Source organism: Microcebus murinus, chromosome 4, assembly GCF_040939455.1.
Source record: "Microcebus murinus isolate Inina chromosome 4, M.murinus_Inina_mat1.0, whole genome shotgun sequence".
NCBI classification, from domain to species: domain Eukaryota; kingdom Metazoa; phylum Chordata; class Mammalia; order Primates; family Cheirogaleidae; genus Microcebus; species Microcebus murinus.
In genome coordinates, this window is record NC_134107.1 from 57,968,162 (window position 1) to 57,995,618 (window position 27,457).

A 27,457-nucleotide genomic window follows, 5' to 3' on the forward strand; every position below is an offset into this window, starting at 1 on the left:
CAAACTCCTGTGCTTGGTTTTAGGTGTATTTTCTTAGCGAATCTTCCCAATCTCTTGTGAGGTCTGGATTAGTATTCCTGTCCTGCAAAAGAGAAATCTTACTATGTTCATCCAGAAAGCTTACGCTCCCACTTTGAATAATCTCTATTTCAAAGCTTTTCCACTCTCAAACCCCTCACAACCCTCCCTCTATCCCTTCCCTCTTGGCAGCTGACCTTGCCTCCTATTTACCTGAAAAACTAGAAGCCAAATAGGAATTCCCATAATTTCCTGACATCAGATCTATAGATCTACTTGCAATGCACCCATCTTCTCCTTCCCTCCAGTTACAGTGGAGTGAGTGTCCTTTCTCTTGTCAAAGTCCAGTCCTACCTGCACTCTGGATTCTTTACCTCCTGCCTTCTCAGGGACCTTACTTGCTATTGACTATTCCCTTGCCCACCTGTGACTTCAACTTCTCGCATTCTACCACGCTCTTCCCATTAACCTTTTAAATGTTCTTTTTTTTTTGAGACAGAGTCTCACTTTATTGCCCAGGCTAGAGTGAGTGCCATGGCGTCAGCCTGGCTCACAGCAACCTCAATCTCCTGGGCTCAGCGATCCTACTGCCTCAGCCTCCCGAGTAGCTGGGACTACAGGCATGCGCCACCATGCCCGGCTAATTTTTTGTATATATATTTTTAGTTGGTCAATTAATTTCTTTCTATTTTTGGTAGAGACGGGGTCTCGCTCAGGCTGGTTTCGAACTCCTGACCTTGAGCGATCCGCCCGCCTCGGCCTCCCAGAGTGCTAGGATTACAGGCGTGAGCCACCGCGCCCGGCCTAAATGTTCTTTTTTAAATAAACATCCTTTCCTTGACCTCCTTTCTCCTTTAGCTATTGAACTATTTCCTATCATTTACAGCTAAATTTATAGAAAATTCCTGTCTCTTTTTAGTCACCTTTCATTCACTTGTCAGCCTTTGGTCATACCCTTCTTCTAACGTAGCTTTTACTCAGGTCACCAGTGACTGTGTCACCAATTCTGATAGACTTCTTAATAGCTGTCTATATAGTTGACTCACTACTCCTTTCTCCTCTTCCTCCTTTTTTTTTCCTTGAGATAAGGTCTCACTATGTTGCCTAGGCTGGAATCCATTGGCTATACACAGGCATGATCGTGGCACACCACAGCCTCAAACTCCTGGTCTCAAGCAATCCTGCCTCAGCCTCTCAAGTAGCTGGGACTACAGGCACCTGGCTCTCCTCTTCCCTCCTTAGAAAGCTTTTTCATCTCTGGACCTTAAAAAAAAAAAAAAAAAAAAAGCTTTTCCCCCCTTGCATTGGTGACATTTTCATGTCCTGGTTTTTTTCCTGTCTCTCTGATATTTCTCATTTTCTTTTGCTAACTTTCCCTCCCTTTAAATGTTATTGTTTTCCTGAGCTCAAACCTAGGCCATTCTCTACTCTTTGCCTAAATATTTCCCTTTTCTTTTTCTATGGCTTCCAGGTCTTTAATCCAAAACTCTTTTTTGAGCTCCAGACCTTTTGTATTCAGCTATCTATTTGGCATCATCAGTGTGTCCACTCTGTCTACTCCCCTTAATTTTTATTGCCACCAAATTAGCCCAAGCCATGAGCTTAGCATAGGCCTCCATCATCTGTTGATTTAAAAAAATTGTAATAGTCTCCTAGCTGGTCTCTCTGAATCCATGTTGGCTTCATCTCCAATTCATTCTTCACACAGAAGACAGAACTCTCTTTTATTTTTTTATGTTTTTGAGACAGAGTCTCACTCTGCTGCCTGGGCTAGAGTGCCGTGGCGTCAGCCTAGCTCACAGCAACCTTAAACTCCTGGGCTCAAGCGATCCTCCTGCCTCAGCCTCCTGAGTAGCTAGGACTACAGGCATGCACCACCATGCCCAGCTAGTGTTTTTTTTATATATATATATATATATATGTATATATATATATTTAGTTAGCCAATTAATTTCTTTCTATTTATAGTAGAGACAGGTCTTGCTCTTGCTCAGGCTGGTCTCGAACTCCTGACCTTGAGCAATCCACCTGCCTAGGCCTCCTAGAGAGCTAGGATTACAGGCGTGAGCCACTGTGCCCAGCCCAGAGTAATCTTTTAAAAACTGGAATCTGATCACGTTACTCCCTACTTTAATAAAGTCTTTGGATAACCCATTTTAAGTCCAAAATCCTTCATGTGGCTGATAAGGTTTTAGTGTTTTCCTCTTTCTCACAGCTCTCAAGCCACACAAGAAAGACTTTCAGTTTCTCAAGTACACCAAGTTCCTTCCTGCCTCAGGGCCTCTTGTTTCCTCTTGGGCCTTTCTTCATCTAACTAGCTCCCACCCATCCTTTAAGTCTCAACCTACCCTGTCTTTCCCTCAAAGAAGCCTTCTCAGATGACCTAGGTTTTTTTTCTATTTTTTTTTTTTTTAGGAACCCTTTTCATTGCATTGTTCTTTCATAGCCCTTTTAATGTTTATAATTTGTTCTTATTTTGTGTAAATATTTATTTTTTTAATGTCAGTCTTCCCTACCTGTAGGTTCCGCGAGAACAGAGGACACGTCTGTATTTTTCCAGTTTTCCCACTGATCTTTGCTCAGTGGCTGGTACTTAATAGGTGCCCAGTATATTTTAAGGGAAGAAAGGAAGAGTTTGGGTGGCTTGTTCAAGGTCACCAAGATAGTAAGTGACAGAGGATTGAAATTAGGTCTGTCTAATACTGACGTGCCACATGGACACATGAGCCCTTCCACTGAAGGATTGGGCTCTTGAGATTTAACTGAAATCTGCCTCTCTTTATTTTATCAAACATTAACCTTGGTATCTCTTGCTACAGGCTCCTCCTGTGTAGTTTCTGTGACCATGTGGTTAATGGAGCCCTCCTGACTTCACAGGCTTAGCTGGTGACTTTGTTGAAATGGGCTATTGATTTGACCCTGCCTGCCCATTGTCACATTGGCCTCGTAGAGAGAATTCCAGAAACCAGAAGCCTAACAGACATTTTCCTGGAAGTTCTTCCTACTGTCATTGCCCCTTTGATCCTGCTTCCTTTGTCCCAGTGTCCTGGGGGCAGAACTCTGGTATGAACTGAGGTGAAGCTCTTCCTTAGAGCTCCAACTCATCTTTTGAGTTAGGGTGTTTCTACTTCTTTTACTGCCAGTGCTGTGGGCAAGAGCCAGTAGCCATGCTTCTGCGCTACATGATTGTATAGGGACTCAGTCCCAGAGCTGAATCCAGACCCCTCAGTCTTTCTTCTCTCTGGTTAATGTGCCTAGAAATTCTAACCCAGAACACATTTCAGAGAAGGCTTTCTTTAACCTTCTTCTGACTTTGTGGTTCATTTGTTCATTTATTTACTCAATAAGCAAGCAAGCATTTGCTGAGTGCCTTTGTATTCCCAGGCCTGGACAAGCTCTTATACTGCAAGAGTTCCAGCTCCCATTCTTAATTGATGGTAGTGTGTCTTCCCTGAGGACTAAATAAGCTCTCTCACTAACTGCCCAGATGATACTGGACCTAAGTCTGTTGAGACCTGAAGGGGTAGATTTCAGAGGTTTCCCCCAACATTAACATTTGAAGATTTCACCTTGAAAGTTGCACAGTTTGTAGACTCCACAGGTCTTGCCTACCCTCTGACTCTATCCTTTTCAATTGTTTTTGCACTCTTGATAAACAAATGAGAACCTTTTGGATAACGGGCTGTCAGAGAGCTCAGTAGCTGATCTTTCTGCAACTTTCAGCAATTGTTGATGGGGTGCCTTGACCAGTGGGACGGTGAATAGAACTTGGTAGGAGTCAGAGAGTCTGGGTTTTGGTCCTATCTTATTTCTTTCCTTTTCTGGGCTTTGGTTTTCCGAGTGATAGGGTGGCTGGGTCTGGTGTTGTGTGATAGTAAGTGAGCTTACCTGGAGCCACTTAAGGAGGGTTTATCAAGAAGGTGAAGGCAGGAAGCTGTGTATTTGTGGAGTTTGAGGGCAGTGTTGGCATCTTTGCATTCTCCCCTTGAGGACTGTTGAGATCGGATAGCAGTTCTGATGTCTGAGAAAGGCCATTTCTCAGAGGGCAGCGTATAGTGTGGGGAGCCCCCAGGTTGTTTGGAGGTTCTGGCAGGCACAGCTGTTCTACCTTACTCGCTGTCCTAGTGCCTGTGTGCCTTCCTCTTCCTCCACTGCTGTCCCTCACCCAGCTTTGGGGCATTCTGAACTGAGACAGGCTTTGGCTTTTACAGAGATAATTACTTGGAAGCAAAAGCAAAAAAACAGAACAAACCCAAATTAAGAAAATACAGAAAGACTAAGTACAATTAATCTACCTCATAGGTACAGATAAAATTATAATAATAAATGCAGAATGCTTTAAAAAATTCATTATATAGTTTTATAGGATGAAAAAGTTCTAGAGATTGATTGTACAACAGTGTGAATATACCTAATACAGCTAAACTATACATTTAAAAATGGTTAAGACTGTCCATTTTATGTTACATGTATTTTTTAAACACAATTAGGAAAAAAAAAAACTATGGATAGAAAAAAACCAATAGGTCTTAGAAAATATCAGCCAATAAATTTCAAGTCTTTTCTCCTTGAGGAGAAAAATACTATGTAGCTATTTAACAATAAAATGCAAAATTTGGAATTTCTTTTTGGAGCATGGAATTACTGGTTATCCATTGTAATTAATTGTGGTAATCTTTAATCTAGAAGTAATATATATTCATTCAGGAAAATTTGAGTACAGAAAAGAGTAGGTGAAAGAAAACAATCATTTATAATTCCACTACCAAAACATCACCAGTATAAGCATTCAGATAGATTTCCCTCTGGTCATCTTTTTCTATAGATTTGGGCTCACCTTTACATATGGTACCAATCATACTGTGCATCCAATTTGGCACCCTGCTTTTGGTACTTAATGTTGTATCTTAAGCATCAGTCAACTCTCTATTAGTCCCTTGAGTGTTATTATAATTTATTTAGGCATTTTCCTATTGGTCATTTATGGTTATTTCCACTTTTTTGCTTTTTTTCTAACTGTGAAAATATACATATATTTATATATATGTATATATATATATAGTGATATTTATGTGGACATATATAAAACGTAAAACTCACTATTTTAACCATTTTAAGTATAGTTCAGTGCATTAATTACATTCGTCTGCCAGGTGTAGTGGCACACACCTGCAATCCTAACACTTTGGGAGGCTGAGGTAGAAGGATTGTTTGAGGCCAGGAGTTTGAGACCACCCTGAACAACATAGCAAGATACCAGCTCTAGGCCGGGCGAGGTGGCTCACGCCTGTAATCCTAGCACTCTGGGAGGCCAAGGCGGGCGGATTGCTCAGGGTCAGGAGTTCGAAACCAGCCTGACTGAGCAAGAGCGAGACCCCGTCTCTACTATAAATAGAAAGAAATTAATTGGCCAACTAATATATATATATATATAAATTAGCCAGGCATGGTGCCACATGCCTGTAGTCCCAGCTACTCGGGAGTCTGAGGCAGAAGGATTGCTTGAGCCCAGGAGTTTGAGGTTGCTGTGAGCTAGGCTGATGCGATGGCACTCACTCTAGCCTGGGCAACAAGCGAGACTCTGTCTCAAAAAAAAAAAAAAAGATTCCAGCTCTACAAATTTTTAAAAAATTAGCTGGGCATGGTGATGCATGCCTGTAGTCCCAGCTATTAAGGAGGCTGAAGCAGGAGGATCACTTGAGCTCCTCAGGAATTTGAGATTGCAGTGAGCAATGATGATGCCACTGCACTCTAAACTGAGCAACAGAGCGAGACACTGTCTCAAAAAATAAAAACACCAAATAATTACATTCACAGTGTGGTGCAGCCATTGTTACTGTCTGGTTCCAAAATTTTTCATCATCCCAAACAGACACTCTGCCCATTAAACAGTAACTCTCCATTCATTAAGCTTTCCCCACAGTCTCTGGTTACCTCTGATCTACTTCCCATCTCTATGAATCTGCCTATTATAGATATTTCATGCAAATGGAATTGTACAATATTTGTCTTTTTGTATGTGGCTTCTTTCACTTAGTATAGTGTTTTCAAAGTTCATTTGTGAACAGAATATATCAGAACATCATTTCTTTTTTTTTTTTGAGACAGAGTCTCACTTTGTTGCCCAGGCTAGAGTGAGTGCCCTGGCGTCAGCCTAGCTCACAGCAACCTCAAACTCCTGGGCTCAAGCAATCCTCCTGCCTCAGCCTCCCAAGTAGCTGGGACTACAGGCATGCGCCACCATGCTCGGCTGATTTTTTTCTATATATATTAGTTGGCCAATTAATTTCTTTCTATTTATAGTAGAGATGGGGTCTTTCTCTTGCTCTGGCTGGTTTTGAACTCCTGACCTTGAGCAATCTGCCCGCCTCAGCCTCCCAGCGTGCTAGGAGTACAGGCATAAGCCACCGCGCCCAGCCAGAACATCATTTCTTTTTATGACTAAATAATATTCCATTGTGTGTGTATATCACATTTTGTTTATCCATTCATCTGTTGATGAGCAGTTGGATTGTTTCCATCTTTTGCCTATTATGAATAATGCTCATATGAGCATTGGGGTCTAAGTGTCTGTTTAGTTCCTGTTTTTGTATCTTCCATGTATATGCCGAGGAATGCAGTTGCTGGGTCATATGTTAATTGTATGTTTAACTTCTTTAGGAAAAGGCATACTCTTTGCTTCTTTAATTATAAATAATGCTTAAATGAATATCTGTATACATCAAGCTTTTTTGACATTTCCACTCATGTATTTAAATTCTGTGAACTGAAATTAATGGGTCAAAGCGTGGGACAGTTTAAGATACCATGCCAAAATGCCATCGGGAGGGATTGAACCTCTTTCGCTGCTGGCACAAATGTCTGAGAATGCCCATGTCACCAAACCAATATCATATCTAATATTTCACTGTTCTTAAATGTTGGAGAATAATGTCCATCTCTGATGGAACTATAATCTGGCCACAGAATAGCTTACGTGATACAGCTGCTGATCACCAGCCCTGAGTCTTTCTCCCTCCCAGCCAGTCCTGGGTCCTCTCACATCTGACTTCCCAACCCGTCTCTGGTCTATGTCCTTCTCCCCATCTGCCTGGTAAAGATGAGGTTGATTTGGCTTGAAAAAGACGTCCTTTAGGCCCAACGTGGTGGCTCACACCTATAGTCCCAGCTCTTTGGGAGGCTGAGACAGGAGGATTGCTTGAGCCCAGGAGGTCAAGTCTGCAGTGAGCTGTGATCACGCCAGTATACTCTAGCCTGGGCAACAGAGACTCTGCCTCTAAAAGAAAAAAAAATTCCTCTAACTCTGGGGATTCCTTGCCACTTTGCTTCCTCTCTAGAAGGCCTAAGGCTTCTGTTGCTTCCCACTTCACCTGCTTCTCACAGCTTTTTCTATCTCTTACTCCTGTTCTTCTCCAGTTCTACAGTGAGTCAGGCATGCCTACTAAACACCTTTCAGACAGCGTGTGTGCCGTGTGTGGACAGCAGATCTTCGTGGACGTCAGTGAAGAGGGCATCATCGAGAACACGTATAGGCTGTCCTGCAATCATGTGTATCCTGCCTTGAACTCTTGGGCCACCTCTCTCCTGTGACCTGCATACTCTAGTCAGGAAGGGAAGGGGGATGGTTGTGAACCTGGGCATGCTGTCCAGATTTGTGAGTGTAGCAGAGCCACAAGAAGGCAGCCTTCCTCGCCCTTTCCCACAGATTGGAGCCACCCTTATGTACACAGTGGTTCCACTCTGGCTAGGTCTAAGAGCATCCTGAGGCTACAGCCACTGAGGCTGTGCTAGCTGACCCAAGATTGTACCAGTCATAGGGGAAGAGGACCCTCTAACAAAATCCCTCAGTTTAGAATCAAATCCCCTCTTCTGAATAACACTTGTAATGTTAATCATGTATTTACTCAGCTCCTATTCTGTCCCTGTGTTTGGAGATGCATGTGTTATCTCCATTTTGCCCCTTAACAGCTCTGTGGGATAGGGATCGTTGTCCTCACTTCACATGTGAGGAAGCAGGTTCTGAGAGAGGGACTTGCCCCAGATTACAGAGCAGATAAGGATTGAGGCCAGGATTTGAACCTTTCTCCAGAGCCTGTGTGTGGGCACCTTGAAGACTGGCACAGGGCTGGAGTGCCATACTGGCTTCCTACCATTTCCCTTGACCTGTGGTGCTCAGATTCCATGAGTTCTGCATCCGCGGCTGGTGCATCGTGGGAAAGAAGCAGACGTGTCCCTACTGCAAAGAGAAGGTAGACCTCAAGAGGATGTTCAGCAATCCGTATCCTTTGTTTGAGTACTTGTTGGGAGTGGGCAGTGAGAAGAAAATACTGGCCAGTGTGACCCTGCGTTTTGGTCTTCCTTGGGCCCTCCCTCCAGCCCCCAGCTGGGGCATGTCCAATATTCTATTTGGCTTCTGTTCTGGGGAAGTTGGAGATGGGACATAGGGCAGAACTGGCAACTCAGCTTCCCATCATAGTTCTGTGTCCCTCAAGGGTAATAAATTGATAGTAACAGCAGTTACCACTTACTGCTTGCTCGCTGTGTGCTTGGCACTGCGTTAAGTGCTTTACTTGTATTAGCTCATTTGTTTCTCTAGCAACGTTATGACCTAGATAATGTTATCTTCATTTTACAAATGAAATGGTTTAGAGGTTGAGTAACTTGGTTAAGGTTACATAACTAGTGACTGATACCTCTCCTATGATGTGCAGTGCTAGAGACCAGCTCTGTGCCAGTGCAGGGATAGCTGGGGGCCCCCTGTACCCATCCACTGTCAATGCAGGACCTGTGCTCCTCTGAGCTGCCAATGCCAACCCAGCCAGCCTTCCCTGCTTTGCCCTCATCCTCCTCTTCCTTACAGCCTGTCTTTTGGAAAGTGCCCAACCACTTCTTTGGCCCCACCTTTAGTTCCCCTGGAGCCCAGGGACCCTGCTTTCTCCCCTCTCTTCTCCCAGCTACCTTTTTTTCTGCTCCATGATTCCCTCCCTGTTCCTTTTCCCCTATAAACTAGCTGGGTTCTACCTAGAACACTAGCTAGCATGGCCTGGTTCCTAGCACACTCCTATGGTCATTAAATAGGAGACTGGCCTATCCCCTCTCAGGTTCTCTACTTGGTTCTTCCAGGGACTCATTCAGGAACTAAATAACTCTGTAGCCAAGCTGAGGTTTGGGACTTCCCTTAGTTCTGAGCCAAACTGATTTTTTTTTTCTTTTTTGGAGACAGAGTCTTGCTCTGTTGCCTTGGGCTAGAGTGCCATAGTGTCACCCTCGCTCACAGCAACCTCACACTCCTGGGCTCAGGTGATCCTCCTGCCTCGGCCTCCCAAGTATCTAGGAGTACAGGCATGCGCCACCACGCCCAGCTATTTTTTTCTATTTTTAGTTGCCCAGCTAATATTTTTCTGTTTTTAGTAGAGATGGAATCTCGCTCTTGCTGTGGCTGCTCTCGAACTGCTGAGCTCAAGCGATGCTCCTGCCTCAGCCTCCCAGAGTGTTAGGATTGCAGGCGTGAGCCACCGTGCACAGCCCCCAACTGATCTTTCTGATGCCTTTGGAAGAGTTCCCCCACGGTTTCGTGAACTTCTGCCTGTGCTTTCCCCAGAGCTGCACTTACAGGCCCCCTCTCTAGATCCCTTGCCCAGCATTTAGATGTAAAGTAAGGACAGTAAAGTTTTGACTGTGCATAGTGCCTCACACTTGTAAAAGCAGCACTTTGGGAGGTTGAGGTGGGAGGATCACTTGAGGCCAGGAGTTTGAGACCAGCATGAGCAATACAGCGAGTCTCCCATTTTTACAACAAATTAAAAAAAACCAGCCAGGCATGGTGGCATGTGCCTGTAGTCCTAGCTAATTGGGAGGCTGAGGCAGGAGGATTGCTTGAGCCTAGGATTTCAAGGTTGCAGTGAGCTACAATTATGCCACTGGACTCCTACCTGGGTGATAGAGTGAGACCCTGTCTCCCGCCCAAAGAAATAAAGCAAAAGGAAAGGAACTCATCTTCAGGGCTGCTTGGCCTCAGTAGGGCCTGGTGCTTGGTGCCCCTAGATGGGCCCTTCTTTAGAGCCACTGCCAGAGGTTATCCTCTTATGACTAGCCTTTTGGTCCCTGTTCCCTTCTGGCTCTTTTCCTAGACTCAGCCCCTTCCTTGACCTAGAAAACCTTCAGTTTTAGACATTAGAAGAGCCTTGGGGTTACCCTGTACCACTCCCAGCCTCCTTGCAGCCATTGTCACAGATACATTTGTGGCAGCCTCAGGCTGTGTTTTCTCCCACTGGCACACTTAGAGAAAGTGTTACATGGGAGGCCCTCCCTGCATGTTGGTGATGGAGCGCTAAGATACACCTCTCTCTCTCTCTGTCTCTGTCTCTGTCTCTCTCTCTCTCTCTCTCTCTCTCTCTCACATCTCCCACACCAGTCCTTCCCGCCCTCCTTCCCCCATTCTCTGGTTCAGCGCTTCCAACATGGAGAACTGAAGAGAGGCTGGGTGGGCCCTTCCAGAAAGCAGCTTCCTTTCCTCTAGGCTATTGGGCAAACTCACAGAGGACCTGGGGAAACCCCCTTCCCCCATCCTTGATCAACCTTAGTAGCTCTTACTTGTAGCCTCTTTTCTTTAACACGCTGACAGCTGGGAGAGGCCTCATGTCATGTACGGGCAACTGCTGGATTGGCTTCGGTACCTGGTAGCCTGGCAGCCTGTCATCATTGGCCTGGTGCAAGGCATCAACTACATCCTGGGCCTGGAATAGTCAGGAAGAACATCAGTGGAGAACCCTCGCCACCCACCGTGGACCTCAGGGCACTCTCCTCCCTGCCCACAAAGACCTGGGTGGGAAAGACTCAAGGGGCACTTGGGCCTCTCAGGACCCCTCCGGCTGTGTCCGGACTGGTGTGGGATGTGATGGAGAGCCAGCCAGTGGGGCTGTCAGCGGTGGGGGGGCTTTTTAAAAGAAAACTATTTTGATGAATATATTTAAAAAACCTTTTTTATTGTGGAGCATAGGAATTGCCCCCTTCCAGGTCTCACTCCCCCCGCCTGAGCAGGGTGGGAGCAGAGCCATGACATTTTTGGTTTCAAGGAGCATTCTTACCTCTGGCCGAGAGCACTGGTAGGCTCTCCGGTAGTTGAGAGCCTCAGCCCACCCGCTCCCCTCTCCTCCCCTCTGTGGGGCTCAAGCCTGGTGCACTCAGTGTGGAAGGGCTGACAAGCTCAGGCTGGTGCTGCAGGTGAGCACTGAGGGCCCAAGTGTCTTCCCCTGCTGTCTGGGACCCAGGACAGATGTTATGTCAGACTTCGTCTCCCCTGCCCAGGAGCTATAGGCAGGTTGAGGCAAGTGGAGGAGCCTCATCCAGGATTTTCCCAACAAGGAAAGTCATGGAACCTCAGAATTGATTGAAAATTTGTTTTGGGACATCTGGAAGAATCAGTCACATGGAGAAGCTGCCCTTGAGCAGGGCTGTAGTCAGCCATGAAGAGAGACCATTTATATTAAATATATAGTTGGGCCATGGGGCACCTGTTGGCAGCAATGATTGAGGGCCCTGGTACAAGTTGATTCTTCCATGAATCCTTCAGTGGAGTAGTAGTGACGTGTGCCAAAGGCTGCTCTGTCACATCACTTCCTTCCTGAAAGCCTGAGTAAGAGTGCGTATGCATGTGGGTGTGTGTGTGGCAGAAGGACTATGACAGATGTCAGCTTCTCCTTGTCAGATGATGTCCCCTTGATGCTGGCAGGGGATTCCCAGCCCAGTGACTGTCCCTCCGTGAGCTTTGTCATTCGTGAGTGATCCTGCCTGAGTCTGACTACAGGATGGTGGGTGGGGGGTGAAGAAGGATCGCACCTAGGTGAGTATGAGTTCTGAAAGGGTTCTAGGAGTTTTGAAGAAAGTGGGAGAGCAAACATGGGCCTTCAGTGCTGAGTTTCTAGGGAATATGGTGTCCCTTCAAGGGTAGCAAGAACCAAGCAGGATCTTGTCACTGCCATCTGAATAAAGCTCCATGAGCTGGGTTGGAAAGTTGAACATCCATCTTGCTTTTCTTCTTAATACCTCTTTGTCTGGGGCCCCCAGGGGTGTCTTGCCTTTGCTTACCCCCATCTGAGGCCTGGCAGTGGTTGGCCCCGCCTTGCCACTATTCCCCTTCTAAAATCTGTGGCAGTGGTGGGATGCTCGGCTCTTGTCCTGTGGCTAAGGAGCCCTGGAGCATCCCAGGGCCTCCTTTCAGACTGAGGTGGCTCTATAGTCTCACTGCTTGAGGTCAGTGCCCTGCCACCACCTGCCTTCAGGGCCACTCTCAGCCTCGGCTGCCCTGCCCAGCTGTGGCTTCCCAGGGCACCCCACTGCTCATGCCACGTATGGGTCCATCCTGAGAGGGCAATGGGGACTGGCCAAAGGGCCCAGGGATCACCCTTCCCTTCACCTTTGTTCTCCCAACCCCCATGTCAGGCTGGTGTGAAAAGCCAAGACCAGGCTGTCCAAAGCTGTCTTTTTGTACTTAACAGTCCTGAGGCCCGTGACCTCACGGTGGCCCAACTCTGGTCTTCGTTATATTCTAAAGTAGAGTCTGTCTCCTCTCCCTGTCATCCCTCACCTGTCACCCACTGGACTGTCTTTCAGAAACTCCTAGTGGCCTTGCTGCCTGCCCTAATTCCTGGAAATGTGATCCTGGGGAGAACTCCCTGCATTTCTGCAGCATAGGAGAAGTTAGAGAGAGGAACTGAGAGGAGGGAACTGTAACCTAGACACCTAGAGAAGAGGATGTGACTTAGTCTCCTACGTCTAAATTAGGAATACAAATCTGGTTTTTCTACAAAAAACTTGACATTATAGCTAACTGTGTTCCTGTTGCCTCCTGCAAACCCAGTTCCATCCCCTGCCCTCCCTGGCTGTATCACTAGCCCTCCCACCCTCCTGATCACATGAATCACAAACCTCAGACACACAGCTCTTGTCCACGCATGATATGTTCATGCAGTGGATCACCTGGCCCTGATCTTTCTGCCTCCACAGGTGATTGCACAACCCTGAGAGCGAGTACCTCCTTAGATTTTGCATCTTACGTGCCTCACGTGACTCCCACCCTGGTTCTAGTCCTGCCACCGCCTAGCTCCATTTGCCCCATCAGTGACCAAGTGAATATATTGAAATAGCCTCTTTTGCTGCTAGAGCTGTGCTGAGCCACCCTGCCTCTTCCCCAGGAAGAGCCCTCCCCTCCTTTTAGGCCAGCTCTCTGGACCTTGTGTTCCAAGCCTGGCTTGGCTGTGAGTTCCTGCAGACAATGGGGTAAGTGCTCTTGGCGTATCCCTCTGGTGGGTGGGGCACATGTGACTAAACTGAATCTTGGAGCTCCCCAAAGGGAGCTTCTGTAAAGGAGGGTTCTTCAGGACTTCTTGGGAGCCAAGCGGGAGCAGTCTAGAACTACTAGAGAAACTATACCTGCATCTCTGGCCAGAGGGGCTAGGATGAGGGAAATAAGTGTTTATGGGCACAAAGAGTGGGTATGGGGTGATGCTGCTAACCTTGGGGCTAGTAGTTGTGGGGAATGGGGTGCCCGAGAGAGGCCAGGGTACAGATGGGCTGGTGTGGCAGAGCCTGAAATGGTCAAAATGATCCAGTTTGGGGTCCCCAGTGCCTAGCAAAGTTGTTGCCTTGAATATCAGTGCAAATGTGGAAGAAGCAGATGCCTCTGAAGTGTGGAGGCAGATACTAGAATCCTCACTCTTGGCTGCGTCAGAAAAATTGGTCAGTAAGAGACTCTTACTAGTTCACACCCTAGGTAACCCTGGGGAGTAGGGAACCTGGGAGTTAATAGGGAGGTTTCTGGTCACTGTGAGCTTCGGCTCAAGAATAGGTGTTACTTGGCTCAGTGCCTACTCTGACCAGTTACTAGAATAATAGTGAAAGTGAAATAGAGGGTGGGGACAGTACTTTCCCAGAAGGATTTCACCGCATCTCATCCTTCCCAGAACCTGCTCTGGTGGTAGACAGAGCATTGTGTCCCTATGTCACTAGGTAAGTCCCTACTCTCTCTTTGGGTCTCAGTTTCTGCATGCTTAATGAAGGTTTGAGATTGGACTAGATAACCATCATATAAATGGCAGTAAGCTGGAGTGGGGAAGGTAGTCACTAGATGACCCCCAGCTTTGTTTCTAAGTTTTTTTGTTTGTTTTTTGAGACAGAGTGTTTCCCAGGCTAGAGTGCCGTGGCATCAGCCTAGCTCACAGCAACCTCAAACTCCTGGGCTCAAGCAATCCTTCTGCCTCAGCCTCCGAGTAGCTGGGACTACAGGCACGCACCACCATGCCCAGCTAATTTTTTCTATATATATTTTTAATTGGCCAATTAATTTCTTTCTATTTTTAGTAGAGACAGGGTCTTACTCTTGCTCAGGCTGGTTTCGAACTCCTGACCTTGAGCGATCCTCCTGCCTCAGCCTCCCAGAGTGCTAGGATTACAGGCGTGAGCCACCTAGCTTAGCCATGTTTATAAGTATTGAAAGAGCTCCAGCCTGTGCTGGTGCCTGTTCTCTAGGAGTTATCAATTAGGACAGCTGGCCAGGACAGGGTAAACAGCAGTGCCTGGTAGCCCCCTGCAAGGTCAGACCTGTGGAGGGGCTGGGGTGTTTACAAGAAGGAAAGGCAGCTACTGGGAATATGTGGAAGTGTTTACCATTCTCCACCCCCGCCTCTCCCCAGAGAAGAGGATGTTGTCATGGATAAATAGAGACAAGCTCACCAGTTCCTGACACATGCATCATGACCATGAGACAGAGCTGGACACCAGGTAGGACTTGGGGCTGTGCATGGGTGTGTGGGGATGGTGTCTATAAATAGAATGGAGCCATGGTCTAACCCTGCACATTTACCCTAAGGTGAACACCACCTAACCCAGCCTGCTTTAAGCCTCTGTCCAGATGCTGTGGCTCTGGCTCCATTCAAAAGGGCTAAGGGGTGGAGGCCTGGGGCCCTGGGGCCCTTCCTCCCTGTCTGATTCTCTGGGCTGTGGCTACATCCTTCACCAGCCAGCACCTCTCTCTCCAGACGTGAGCCAGGATGCTGAGCATTACCAGGCAGCTAAATTAGCTGCTGGCCTCTGTCACTATCCTTTCCTCTCAGCTCCCAGTCCTTTGTGGGTCCTGCTCCTGTGTGCCTGTGTCATCACTCTCCTGGTCAGAGCCACACCTGTACCTCAGACCATCACAGCTGCCACTGCCTCAGTTGGAAGCATAAAGGACCCCTGCCCCTCCCGGCCCCCAGAGCACTCAGCAGCTGAGTGGTGCCCAGCATTGGAGGTGACGTGGCCAGAGGTGGAAGTGCCACTGAGTAAGGAGCAACTATTAATATGATGGGATCCCAGGAGGGCACAGTGGTCAGAGGGTGGGCTGTGGGTACAGAGGGTCCAAGGATCCCGTTGACTCCTGAGCACCACCCCTTCTTCTGCCAGACAGTCCCCATTCTCCATCCCCAACCCAGCCTTGGTGGCCACATACTCCAAGGCCCAGCCTCTCCACCAAGAGCTGCTTGCTCTCTGGCCATCTCGGAAGAGCAGCAGCCTGCTAGGGCTGCCCTCTGGGCTGGCTGCTAGAGTCACAGAGGCTGGGCACTAGAAGAGGTCATCCTGAGAAACAGGTCAGGAGTCTTCACGTGAATCAAGGACAGGACCCTTCCCGACATCTCCAAGCTCAGGCCTAGGGTGTTCCTTACAGACAACTTCACTTCCGCTTCATGGGCTTTCCCACCTGGCAGTATGGGGCTGTGGGGACCTGGCAGGGTGGGCAGGGCAGAGCATGGCAGAAGGGAGGGCCTGCCCCAATGGAAGGGCTGACAGCTGCATGTGTCCCTAGATGGAACGCTGACCTTGTCCTGTACTGCCTGTAGCCGCTTCCCACATTTCAGCATCCTCTACTGGCTTGGAAATGGTTCCTTCATCGAGCACCTCTCAGGCCGGCTGCGAGAGGGCAGCACCAGGTGAGGGTTGCAGCAGCCAGGCCAGTGGGAGGGAGGCCTCCTGCTGCGGCCCCCTCACAACCTTCCCCTTCCCTTCTCCTGTGCTCCAGGCGGGAGCATGGGAGCATGAGCACGAGGCTGTGGAAGGCCTTGGTGCTGGAGGAGCTGAGCCCTGCCCTGCGTAGCAGCAACTTCTCCTGCGTGTTTGTAGACCCTGACCAGGTTGCCCGGCATCACATCGTCCTGGCCCAGCTCTGGGTGAGGAACCCAGGGACAGGAGTGCTGCTTCCGTGTGGGAGGAAAGGGTGGGCTCCACCAGAGCAGCGTCCAAGCTAACACTCCCCCCCCAGCTTCTTCCCCTCCCCCACACACATTCCCCAAGGTCAGCCTGGGTAGAAACTGAAAGGAACTTGGGACTCAGGCAGGGGAGATATGGCTGGAGGAAAGTGACAAATGTCTCGTCATTCTTTGATCCTAGTCTGCTTTCAATTCTCCAGGCTGCGCCAAGGACAATCTTGCCCCCCACTCAGGAAGCCCTGCCCTCCAGCCACAGCACAGGGCCAGCGACAGCTCAACCCTGACCAGCACCTGGCTACCACCTGCCTGGAGGGTGAACAGATCCTGGCGGCTAGTCCCCCTAGCCCAGCCCTCCTCCTCTGCTTTGGTTCTCTCTTCTCACCAAACTCCCCATCTGCCTAGAAAAATCCTAATAACCTCTGTAAGGCTTCCTCCTGCCTGCCATTCTTTCCACTCACCCATTAACTTTTCTAACTTCCTACCCTACTCCTCACTCTCTCTGCTGCTCAGAAACCACCAAGACCTTGAGTGCCTTAGCCTCATGCTCAGGGCCACGCCTACGTTTCCAACATGACTCTGCAAGGATTCTCGATTGTTCCCAGACAAATTCCTATGCTTCTGCTCATTTGGTCCCCTCTTTGTTACCATCCCAACAGGTGAACTCTGAAGCCCTCTTTCAGCTTTGGCCACATTCTGCATTTACCTCGTGGTGTTTATGAGGTTTTTTCCCCTTCACGTAAATGGACTGTCCCTAGGGATGGGGGCAGTGGCTGTTTGTGTCATCCCAGTAGGGTCTTCATAAAGGATTGTTCAATGAGTCATCTTGACATCTGCTCATTCATTGAGGCCTCAGGTCCACCCATAGGAACTGTGCCTGTCCCAGGAGGGAGTATGGGAAGAAAGGGACTGCCACTTAGAAGCTCTAGATAAAACAAGATTTAGGGGAAAACAGACCCTTGAAAAGAGAGAACAGCCAGCCCATATTGCTCCTGAGGAGCAGAGGCCGAGCCTGGGGAAGATGTAGAAGACTCAGCTAGGACAAGGTAGGTTCTCCAAAGAGCCCAGATTTCCCTCTTCTTCCCACACAGACCAAGGCAGCTCAGCACTCAAGGGAGAAAAAATAGACTTTATTTACAAGTAATAACATTTAGAAAAGATCCATCCCCAGCCCTTAAAAACCTTCCATCACTCCAAATCCCACCCCAGTATAAGTCTGGGGAAGATGGGGTGTGAGCTGCCACTGAAGGCTGTCCCCTCCACCCCACTCCTGAGACATAGGGCCCATCTGTCCTGGCAAAAAGCATCCTCTGGCAGGTACTTCCACCAGGTCATGCCCAGTCCTGGACTTCACGAGCAAGGGCCCCTGCTAGGCCCAGCCACCAGGAGCAGCAGGAATCAGGGCCTGCTCCTCCAATGGTCCCTTCTAGATCCAGAGGCTGAGGAAGATTGGCTGAGACCAAGGACCCAGCCACTCAAAACCAGCCTCAAATCTGGTTGTGAAGTGACTTTGCTCTAAGAAAAAAATCAGGAGGCAGGGTAGGGAGAGTGCCCACACTGTCCAAGCTCCAGGCCTTCTGGGCCAGCTCTGAGAAGGCGCTGATGAAGGTCCAGGTACCAGGCCAAGGTGTGGGCAGTCATCACTGTCTCTAGGGGTTTGGCCACCATTGGCCTGGGAGCTGAGAGAAGGCACTGAGAGGGACAGGAGGAGGACCAGGTGAGATCAGCATTAGGGACACAGGTGGGGCCACTCACTGGTACTGGCCCTTTAGTGCTTTGCCTGAAAGAGACAGAGACATAGTCACGTGGCCAGATAAGACTTGTGATGCCAGCCTTCACTGGCTGGCTCAGGAAAACCCTCCTGTCCCACACCCCTGACTGGGATCCCCTCCTTTGTGAGCCCCAACATATCCAGCATCAGGTTAACAGTTGCTGGCTGTGGCTAAGAAGCTCTGGGTATTCTTGGTGGGAATGGGGTCGTCTATCTTCTCTTCTCAGTAATAAGCAGGTGAGGAGGACAGGGACCACCTCCTCTTAACCCCTTAACTTCCAGTAGCCTAGCTTCGCTGGCCCTGCCTTGGACGCTGCCCTATGGAGCAGTCTGGGGGTGCCTGTGCTCTCATCTGATTGCCCTCCCCGCCTCCCTGGCAGTGCCTCCACCTTGCCCTTGGCTCGAGGGGTGGCAGCAGTGGCAGCGCTGGCAGTGGTGGTGGCAATGCGCGGAGAGCGGCGGGTTCCACTGCGGGTGTTTGGGGAGGCCTTGGACAGGGCCTTCTTTGAGGCCCCCCGCCGTAGAAAGCTGTTCCCCAGCTTCTTGGGCGTGTTGAGGATGCTGAAGGCCATGGACTGGCGCCGGTCAGCCTGCAGGAGAAGGTCTGTCAAACTGGGCAGTCCACCAGTGCCTCCCCAGCGAGTCTGCTCCTCCAGCACTCGCCAGCAAGGCTCCACCTGGGCCTCCGTCTCCCTCCAGCCCCAGCCTAACCTGTTTAGCAGCTGGAGCTGCTTTCTTATGGGCCTCAGTAGTGCTCTGTTTGCGCCCTTCATGTCGGTCCCGGGGAGTCATAGGGCGTGGGAAACAGCTGGTGGCCTTCTTGGACTATGAGGAAAAGGACAGTTAGGCAGACAGTGGCAAGAAGATGTCACATCCCAAACCAGGTGTCTTGGCCTCTCAGAGTTGAGTGGACCTTAGGAGTCAACTTGTCCAACCTTCTCCCCTCCCACCAGCCCCCAGCCATGCATCAGGCCCTTGAAGAGAGAGAGGAAGAGTAGTTCGCCTTTAATCCTGGGCACAGTGCTACACAGGACAAAAGAAAAGAGCCAATGTCACCTACCTCAGGGGTGCCAGGGCCCTGGTGGGGCTCTAAGGAGACGCGTTTGCGCTGCTGCCGGGTGGTGATGCCAGTGCCCTCAGCTATCTGGGTTGGCTGCATGCTGGCTCGGCGCAGGGTCTCCTGGGGGTCTCCGGTTTTCATCTCCTCATCTGTGATGGTGGCCAGGCTCAGGGAAGGCTGCACAGGGTGGAAGAAGCAGTTAATGGACCCCAGGTATATGGAGTTGGAGCAGGAAGTGAGACTGCCCCAAAACTCCTCCCTCACCTGACACATGGAGCAGCTATATCCCTCCTACCTCAAAAGGGCCCCCTTCTTGTTCTCTACCTCCACCTGGATGAAGGGCCATGAGAAGAGCAGTCCCCAGGGACTCCTCTCCAAGCTCCTGCCTACCCACAGGTGATTCACCTCCAAGCTCCCTCCCTGCCAGGCTGTTCTGTCTGGAAGCATGAGAAGATCACCCTCCTCAGCAGGCCAGAGACCCAGGGCATTAGCACTTCGGCCAGATCAACAAGTGGCACTAGAGTAAGATGTCAAGGGAGGATGGGGTGAGCCAGCGTGAGAGGCCTAGTGCAGTGACCCCCAAGGCTCACCCTGGACTCCAGGGGATAGCAGGTCTTCAAGTGTGGGGGGCACACTCGATTGCGCTGCTGCAACTCTGCGATGCGGTTCCAGTCATCCAGCTGTTCGGGCTCATCCTGGCAAGTGTCCATGTAGAAGCTGTTCCTTCCTGTGGAGGGCAGGGGAGTTGGAGCAAATGGGGCCGGAGCAGGCAGGCTGCCCACTGGCCCTGGCATCATGCCAGCCTTTGCTGCCACCGCCCCTCTGCAGCTACCCCGTAACTTCAGTTCAAGCCCAGCACCCCAGAGTCCTGCTCTGATTCAGTGCTGCAGGTGCAGGAGTAGGCACACAGACCATTTGCTATGCTAGCGGCTTGCTTGCTGCTCTCTCCCTGCATAAGTCAGACGAGGTCATACGCAGAGGCTGCCACTACGTTACTCACTGGCCAAGGCTTGGTGCCCAATACCAAGAGAAACGAATAGAGGGCCAGGAATTGATCCTCAGGGGCTCTCTGGAACCCAAAAGGTATGAGCCTCCAGCAAGAGTCTGGCTGGCCTGGCCTTTCCTGTAGCTCATCATCACCTGAGAAGGGCATGAGGGCTCCTGCCAGCTCAGTGTCACTATCGTGCTGGGAATCCCAGGCCCTTCACATGAGCATCCCTGGTTCACCCTGGCTAAGGGTACCCCAGCACAGCCCCTAGTCGGAGAGGTAAGGCCCTGAGACTACAGGGAGGGCCAGGTAGGGTTGGAAGGCAACAAACAAACCAGCCTTGATGTTTAAAAGCTTGCCTCATCCCTGGGCTAGGATTTACCTTCAGTCTAATTTTTGGGTATGGGAAGTCCCTGCAGTCCCCTCACCTGGAGGAGCCCCACTGGACACCCCGGCCTGGGAGCGGCGAGTAGAGCTGCGAGTGGTGGGCCGGTAGCCAGGCAGGCTGAGCAGAGCCGAGTTGCCATCATCGGGAGAGCCCAGGCGGGCTAGAGACCGGGTAGAGGAGGTGGCCCGCAGGCCAGCCTGGGAAGCAGGGGCAGACTGCGTGCTATAGAAGGATGAGTTGGCACTGTCTGGCTCTTCCACATCTAGCTTCTAGAAAAGAGAATGAATCTGTTGCAGTGGGGCAGCCTTCCCTTTCCCTTCCAAAGTCCCCCGATCCCACAGCATGTCTGCCTGTGTTCCCAGGGTCCAGTTTTAAGGGTCCTGGCTTGCGTGTCTGCAAGAAAGAAGCCCTCACAAGGTGCTACGGTTGTCAAGACTTTTCTATCCATTTTTTCACTGAGTTAATTAACAGTGCTTTGAAGGGGAAAGGAAGAGTGTTACCAGCCCGTTTTAGAGGTGAGGTACAAAGAAATGAACTTGCTGGCCCCAAATCACAACAGCTAGCAAGTTGCGGAGCTGGGGCTGGACCCCATTTCTCCTGTATAGTCAGGCTCCTTCCACAGCTCTTCAATCCAAGCTTCCTAGGGCGCTGACCATCTTTTCTACCTTCTCGAGCTTCTTGGTAGCAGAGGGCACCTCCCCACACACACGTCCTCTCTGCTGTACTAAAGGTTCCTCTCCCCTCCTTCCCAATATCCTCCTAAAGATACAGAAACAAAGGGAATAGCCCACAGCCTGGCAGGCAGTCTGCTGAGCGGCCACAACACAGCTCAGCTGCACGGGGCTGTGCTGGGAGGCACAGAATGGGCTGCCACTTCCCCACATTCTCTCCCTTCACCCTGCACAGGATCAGTGCTACATGCAGGAAGGACACTAGCCACAGGGAGCTAATTCCAACCCTGCTTTTTCTACAGAAGAGGCCCTCAGTAAGTCAATGCCCTTTTTAAGATCTCAGCTTTCCCATCTGTAACACATGGACTGGCTGGTCATCCCTGCCTGCTCCTGACTGAGGGCCCAGTGGAAGGATGCGCTCGAGAGGAAATAGGCATTGCTGTCCTGTAGCCCCCTTCCCAGAAGCCTGACCTTGGTCATGGTGATGTTGATGATTTGTGTGGTGCGCCGACGAGCAGAGCGGGTCTTACGGCCTGAGTCCAGGAAGACATCGCCCAGGGAGTCCAGGCTGCTCTCCAGGGGAGCCTGACCCCGAGCAGGGATGGGGGTGAAGTAGAGACTCTCCAGGGACTCTACCTTGGGGGGCAGGCGCTGGGAGATGGGTGAGGCTGGTTCTGCAGGGATGCTGGTACCATCTGGCTGGGTACGGGACAGCTTGCTGTGGAAAGGAAACCTGTTGCGGTGTGGTTCCTGGGGCTAGAAGGCATTTTGTCCAGCCCTTTGCTCCAAAGTGACCATTTCTTACACTTATAAGCAGACAAGGCCAAGCATCTCTGAAAAACCCATCTCTGGTTTTTCAGAGATACCAAGGAAAGCCCTCGACCTGGGCCTTCCTTTCAATCTCTCCCCCTGGCTTCTGCCATCTTCCCATGCTGCCAATCTCAGCTCCCGACCTTAGCCCAGATATCCCATTGCCCCAGGTGCCCACAGCTACTCCATGATGAACACATCCCAAACTAAGTCCCTTTTGTCTGTTCTTCCTTCTGCATCCCCCGAGTAGGAGGACCCTCCACCCAGGCTGCAAACTGTGCTGGGCATAATCGTACCTCATCCCTCTCCTGCCAAACTAGTCACCACACCCCCTCCATGTTCTTGTCCCTCCTTGGTCTGCCTCATCTCCTCACCCAGACATAGTTAGCATGGCGTCTGAAAGGGGCAGCAGAGTGGTGACAAGCAAGGACTCGGGCCAAGCTGCCCAGGTCTGAACCTAGCTCCACCACTGTGGGACCTAGGCAAGACACTGCCCCCCTCTCTGCCCCAGATTCATCTGTTAAAGGAGATACAATAGCACCTACCTCAGAGGTGGTTTGAGAATGAATTTTAATTGTTACAAGCACTTATAACAGTGTCTAGCACAAAGTAAGTGTAATATAAGTGTTTTTAATAAAAACAATAAATGGATTTCTAGTCTTCTACACTTAAAATGATCTTTCTAAAATTCAAATCTAACCATGTATTCTCAAATTTCCAACCCTTATGAGGTTCCTCAGTGTCTTTAGGATCAAGTGCAAATGCCAGCCTACAAGGGGGGCAACAGTGGGCCCTCTGGGTCTTGGGCTCTCCCAGCCTCACTCTCAGCCTTTGCTCACACTGCTCTCTGTCCACCTGGCACACACACCTGTGGTCTTTCCAAGACTCAGCAGGAGTGACAGCCTCCACGAAGCCTTTCCTGACAACTGGCTTCTTTTTACTCCCACTATGCCCTGAACAGACACCTGAATAAACTGCTGGAGGGTGAAGTGATCCCATCTTATTTACCTCACTAGCCCCAGTGCCCAGGATATAGCCTGATAAACAGCAGGCACTCAATGAGCAACAGACTTAGGGAGAGAGGGTGCCTCCTGACCTGGTGATACTGAGTGGGGTCCCCTCCTCGCAGCTCAAATCCAGGCTGTCAACACTCAAGTCCAACTGGGGCTTAGCCTGGGGCTCACGGCTCTTCAAGGCATCTGTCACCACTTGGAATTTGCCAAGTTCTCGAAGCTGCTGATCTGCATGGGCAACCTGGGAAGTAGAGGGCCAGGAGGAGAATGAAGACAAGCCTAAGGCAGGGGTGGCTTAGGGGTCCAATGGGACAGGGGTGAGGTGAGTCTGCCACCCAGACACTTACCTGTGCCTCTAGGGTGCGCACCTGGGCAGTAAGGTGGCGGCAGGTCTGTTCAGCCTCCTTAGTCTTCAGCCCAGCCTGCTGCAGCTCATGGCTCAGCCTCTCGGCTTCACCCCGCAGCTCCTTGTTCTCCTTCTGCAGCTGCTCCAGGCCCCGCAGCTGCTCCTGCAACTCTTGGTTCTGCTGTTTCTTGGCATCATAATGGGTCTTGGCTTTCTCCATCTGTGCGGGCAGATGGGGTGGGTGGGTGGGGCAGAGTTGGAAGGTGGGAGGAAGGGCAGAGTGGGCCAGGGCTGGGGTCCTCACCTGCAGCTTGTAGTGCTCTGCTGCTTGCTCCTTCTGGCTCAGCTGGGCCTGCAGCTCATTCAGCTGGGCCTGGAGGCGTTGGGCCTCCTGCTGGCTCTCACCTCCCTGAGCCTGGAAAGCCTAAGAAAGGTCAATCAGGGAGGCTGGTCTGGCTGCTCCATCCAAATCCACTGACCTTCCCTGGCACCTTGGACTGTACATATTTCAGACTCCTGCAGTCACTCAAGGAGCTGGAAAAATTCCTTTTATCCCAAATATGCACCCCCCCCCAAGTACAGCCTCCTGAAATACCACAGCCCCTTCTAGTCCACATTCTGTGGAAGCCTGCCCTAACCAGCACAGGGCCTGTGCTTGCCTTCTTTGAGACTGAGCGCAAAGTCATCCTCTTTCCATGTACATACGACCTCCCCTAGAAGGGAAGCGGATCCTCAGGAACACCTGCCACAGCACGTGGAGTGAGGAGCGTGGCATGTGAGCTCTCCGAGGACGTGTGAACTCATTCTCAAAATCACTCTGAGAAGTAACTTTATCCTCATTTCAGTCAGAAGAGGAAACGGAGTTCAGAGATTTAAGCAAACTGACCAGGGTCACAGTGACTAAATGACAGAGCAAGGTTTGAACTTGGTCCACTTAACTCTGAAGGCTGCAGGGGCTCATTTAGGATGCCAGCACTGCCTCCTGTCCACCTGCACGGCCAGCGAGTGCTTTGTCCAGGGATGGGGAACCTGCAGCCTCAGAGGCCTTCTGGATCCTTGAGTGTGGGCCTTTTGACTAAATCCAAATTTTACAGAAAAAATCCTTTTAAAATAAAGGGATTTGTTCTGTGAAGTTTGGACTTGGTCAAGGGGCCGCACTTGGGATCTGGAGAGGATCTGGTTGTCACTGGAGAGGTTCATCCCACCCCTGCCTATCCTACATCTAGCACAGGGTGGCCCTTAAAAGGAGCACTGCAAACACCTGCTCATCCTAAGCAAGACGAGGCGTGGAGCACATGGAAGGCGCAGGAGAAATGAAGCTCTGAGCTCCCACCTCCCAGGACCCACCAGGGCTTCAGCAAGCCCCAGTGCCACTGCTGCCCAGCTCCTCTGCCCCCGACTAAAGGCTGTGAAGCCCAGAATTGCACATAGCAAATATTAAACTGCAGGATGTGACACAGTTGAAAGCATTAGGCTATTATTAAATTGCACTGTAATATTCAATGTCCCTTGAGCCTAAACTACCTAGACCAACACTGTCCAACAGAACTTTCTGTGACAATGGAATGTTCTGTATCTGCACTGTCCAATGTGACAGCCACCAGCCACATGTAGCTACTGAGCAGGGGGAGTGTGCCTAATGTGACTGAAGAACTGAATTTATTGAAATTAATTTAAATTTAAATAATCACACATGACTAGTGGCTGCTACAGTGACAGTCTAGAGGGATGGCACTCACTGTGGTCTTCCCTCAAGAGCTCCCAAAATGCACATGTAGGGGCCCCTGAGCCACAGGCAGGCCTCCTGAGGCTGCCAGGCATCCAGGGTGCCTCTCCTTGGCCCTCCACCCACCACAGCCTGAGCGCTCACAGAGCACCTTCCTTCCCCCTGAGGGAGCCAGAGGCCAGACCCATTCTCCCAGCTGTCCCACCTTCAGCTTCTGCTGCTGCACCTTGCTGGCTTGGTCACAGTCAGCCAGCTTCTTACTCAGTTCTTCCACCTGGGGAAGGAAGAGGAGGAGAGAAAACTCAGGAGGACTTACCCTGGACGTCCAGGCAAATTATGGGGCTTCCCAGACCAGTATTCCCAGTGTTCCTAGAAAAAGAAACTCAGGCCCTTTCTCTGGCCTCCAATTAGGGAATAGACTGCTGCCCAGGCTGGCTGGCAGGTCCTGAGCGAGGTGACCCAACACAGATGTTGCCAGGGCCACCTCCCATACTTGCCTCCACTCCTGGCCTGCAGAGACAGAGGCCTGCTGGACCCCTGCAGCCACCAGAACCAGCAGAATCAACTCTGGGGAGCTGCTCTCACACCACCACCCTGCTACTGTCACCACACCGAACCCCCACCTTCCCAGGTTGGGGTAGGAACAAGGAACCTAATGTGTAACTCTAGCAGACATACTCAGTGCAAACTCATGCCTCCCTCCTCCCAGAAACTGCCAAAGCAGAAACCCACAGATGCTCAGCCCTCTCCCCAGTATCCACAAGCCATTAGGGATGGTGCCAGCAGTGCGGCTGTGGCGGTTAGCACTGGGGCGACAAACTGCCAGAGGACAAGAGCAGGGGCAGGACACGTACTCCACGCCCACCCCACTCCCACAAAGAGGAAGAGCACAGGGAGGAAGGAAGGGCACAGCACAGCCACAAGCACCCCTGGCTCCTCCAGGCACCCCAAGGGTTCAAGCATGACCAGCAGCAAAGGGGGAGGCAAGGGCTCCATTGCTAACTGTTTGCCATTTAATTGTCCCCTTCATCTCAGGGTCCCCAGAGGAGGTCACTGGGCAGAGGGATGGTGGAGAAAGGGTGCTCTCACTAAACACCAGCTCTATAGCCTCGATGTCTAGGCAGTGCAGAAATCTCGTGCACTGCCTATCCGTCTGGGGTAGCCCCTCGCTCCTCTCAGCCTGGCCTTCCTGCTCCAGACATCTCTATGCCCTGCTCAGGGTAAAAGCTCCAGAGGGTTGGCCAGGCGCGGTGGCTCACGCCTGTAATCCTAGCACTCTGGAAGGCCGAGGCAGGTGGATCGCTCAAGGTCAAGAGTTTGAAACCAACCTGAGCAAGAGTGAGACCCTGTCTCTCCTAAAAATAGCAAGAAATTAATTGGCCAACTAAGATATATATAGAAAAAAATCAGCCAGGCATGGTGGTGCATGCCTGTAGTCCCAGCTACTCGGGAGGCTGACGCAGAAGGATCGCTTGAGCCCAGGAGTTTGAGGTTGCTGTGAGCCAGGCTGACGCCACGGCACTCACTCTAGCCTGGGCAACAAAGCGAGACTCTGTCTCAATAAATAAATAAAGCTCCAGAGGGTGATGGGAGGGTGTCCTGAGCCCCCAACCCTCCCTAACCTGTGAGGGCTGCCTGGCATATTGCCTTTATGGCTTTGGTAAAAGGGTGCTGTGTTAAGAGGGCCCACAGGCAATTCTGCTGTTCCTCTTAGTTGAGTATCTCTAACTAGACACAGGGCTTGGGATGTTTTGGAATCTCAAGGATGGAGTCTGTCACTGACTGGTTCAAATATGGGAAAGATGAAGCTAGTGCCACCCCCTGTCCCTAACAGGCAGAGAGAAGGTACAGAAGGGCGGAGAGGCCGACCTGGGACAGGTGGGACGAGGCCCGAGAGAGCCTGGCACACCGCACTCCTGGGCAGACGGGGCCTGGATTCCATGGCTTGACCCTGCCCCCTTCACAAACAGTTCACAACGGGAGCCAGCGGAGGCAAGCTGCAGCCGGGCTCATGCACCGAGACTGGTCACCGCTTAAGCAGCCAGCATTTATCGAGGACCCCGGGCATTACCTGCTTAGTCTGCTCTCTCTGAAATACCTCTAGCTGCTCCACCTGTGCAGGGGGAGGAGCAATGGAGACAGTGAGATTGGCCCAAAGCGGCACCAGCCCTGTCACCAGGCTGAACTCAATGAGGCTTTCATACTTTGTGGTAAGTTAGAAAGTATCAGAGGAACTAGACTTCTAATAAGTTAAAAGAAAAAAATGCCAGCTAGACTTATACTGCTCTTGGGGCCTTCAGGGGTGGTGGTCGTCACACTTGACTTTCTAGGGACAGAGCCTTCAGGGAAGGGGAGGCCACTGATACTTTCTTTAGGACAAAGGGGCAAGACTTGAATTCCACCAGCAACCTTTCCTTTTCCGCAACCCAGT

At 50.6% G+C, this 27,457-nt stretch overlaps 3 protein-coding genes across 15 annotated transcripts in view; 2 read left to right on the plus strand and 1 right to left on the minus strand.

Moving 5' to 3' along the window:
- The window catches only part of RNF121 (ring finger protein 121), a 75,883-nt gene extending 63,847 nt beyond the window's left edge, over positions 1-12,036 (plus strand). For all 4 annotated transcript variants that reach the window (XM_012744949.2, XM_012744952.2, XM_012744950.3 and 1 more), the window contains 3 exons: positions 7,435-7,568; positions 8,195-8,296; positions 10,643-12,036. In XM_012744949.2, coding sequence (XP_012600403.1) covers positions 7,435-7,568; positions 8,195-8,296; positions 10,643-10,763 — 357 coding nt within the window. In that variant the 3' untranslated portion in view covers positions 10,764-12,036. The remainder of the gene's footprint in view (positions 1-7,434; positions 7,569-8,194; positions 8,297-10,642) is intronic.
- A 1,008-nt stretch (positions 12,037-13,044) lies between these two features.
- IL18BP (interleukin 18 binding protein) lies at positions 13,045-17,075 on the plus strand. Of its 2 annotated transcripts, none has more exons than XM_012744961.3 (6): positions 13,045-13,296; positions 14,709-14,796; positions 15,129-15,335; positions 15,857-15,980; positions 16,070-16,217; positions 16,457-17,075. In XM_012744961.3, the coding sequence occupies exons 2-6, from the start codon at positions 14,769-14,771 to the stop codon at positions 16,538-16,540; spliced, it is 591 nt and encodes a 196-aa protein (XP_012600415.2). In that variant the 5' UTR covers positions 13,045-13,296; positions 14,709-14,768; the 3' UTR covers positions 16,541-17,075. The 2 variants fall into 2 exon arrangements, with proteins under 2 accessions (XP_012600415.2, XP_012600414.2); XM_012744960.3 differs by lacking the exon at positions 13,045-13,296 and adding an exon at positions 13,920-14,025.
- Positions 17,076-17,362: 287 nt separating this feature from the next.
- The window catches only part of NUMA1 (nuclear mitotic apparatus protein 1), a 72,228-nt gene continuing 62,133 nt past the window's right edge, over positions 17,363-27,457 (minus strand). For 5 of the 9 annotated variants that reach the window (XM_012744942.3, XM_012744939.3, XM_076002266.1 and 2 more), the window contains 12 exons: positions 27,098-27,139; positions 25,232-25,300; positions 23,605-23,724; positions 23,302-23,520; positions 23,038-23,195; positions 21,603-21,849; positions 20,501-20,729; positions 19,675-19,811; positions 19,085-19,261; positions 18,736-18,849; positions 18,414-18,614; positions 17,363-18,033 (listed from right to left, as the gene is read on the minus strand). In XM_012744942.3, the coding sequence (XP_012600396.2) occupies positions 18,022-18,033; positions 18,414-18,614; positions 18,736-18,849; positions 19,085-19,261; positions 19,675-19,811; positions 20,501-20,729; positions 21,603-21,849; positions 23,038-23,195; positions 23,302-23,520; positions 23,605-23,724; positions 25,232-25,300; positions 27,098-27,139 (1,725 nt within the window). In that variant the 3' untranslated portion in view covers positions 17,363-18,021. The remainder of the gene's footprint in view (positions 18,034-18,413; positions 18,615-18,735; positions 18,850-19,084; positions 19,262-19,674; positions 19,812-20,500; positions 20,730-21,602; positions 21,850-23,037; positions 23,196-23,301; positions 23,521-23,604; positions 23,725-25,231; positions 25,301-27,097; positions 27,140-27,457) is intronic. The other 4 variants (XM_012744945.3, XM_012744948.3, XM_012744947.3 and 1 more) reach the window with 4 other exon arrangements.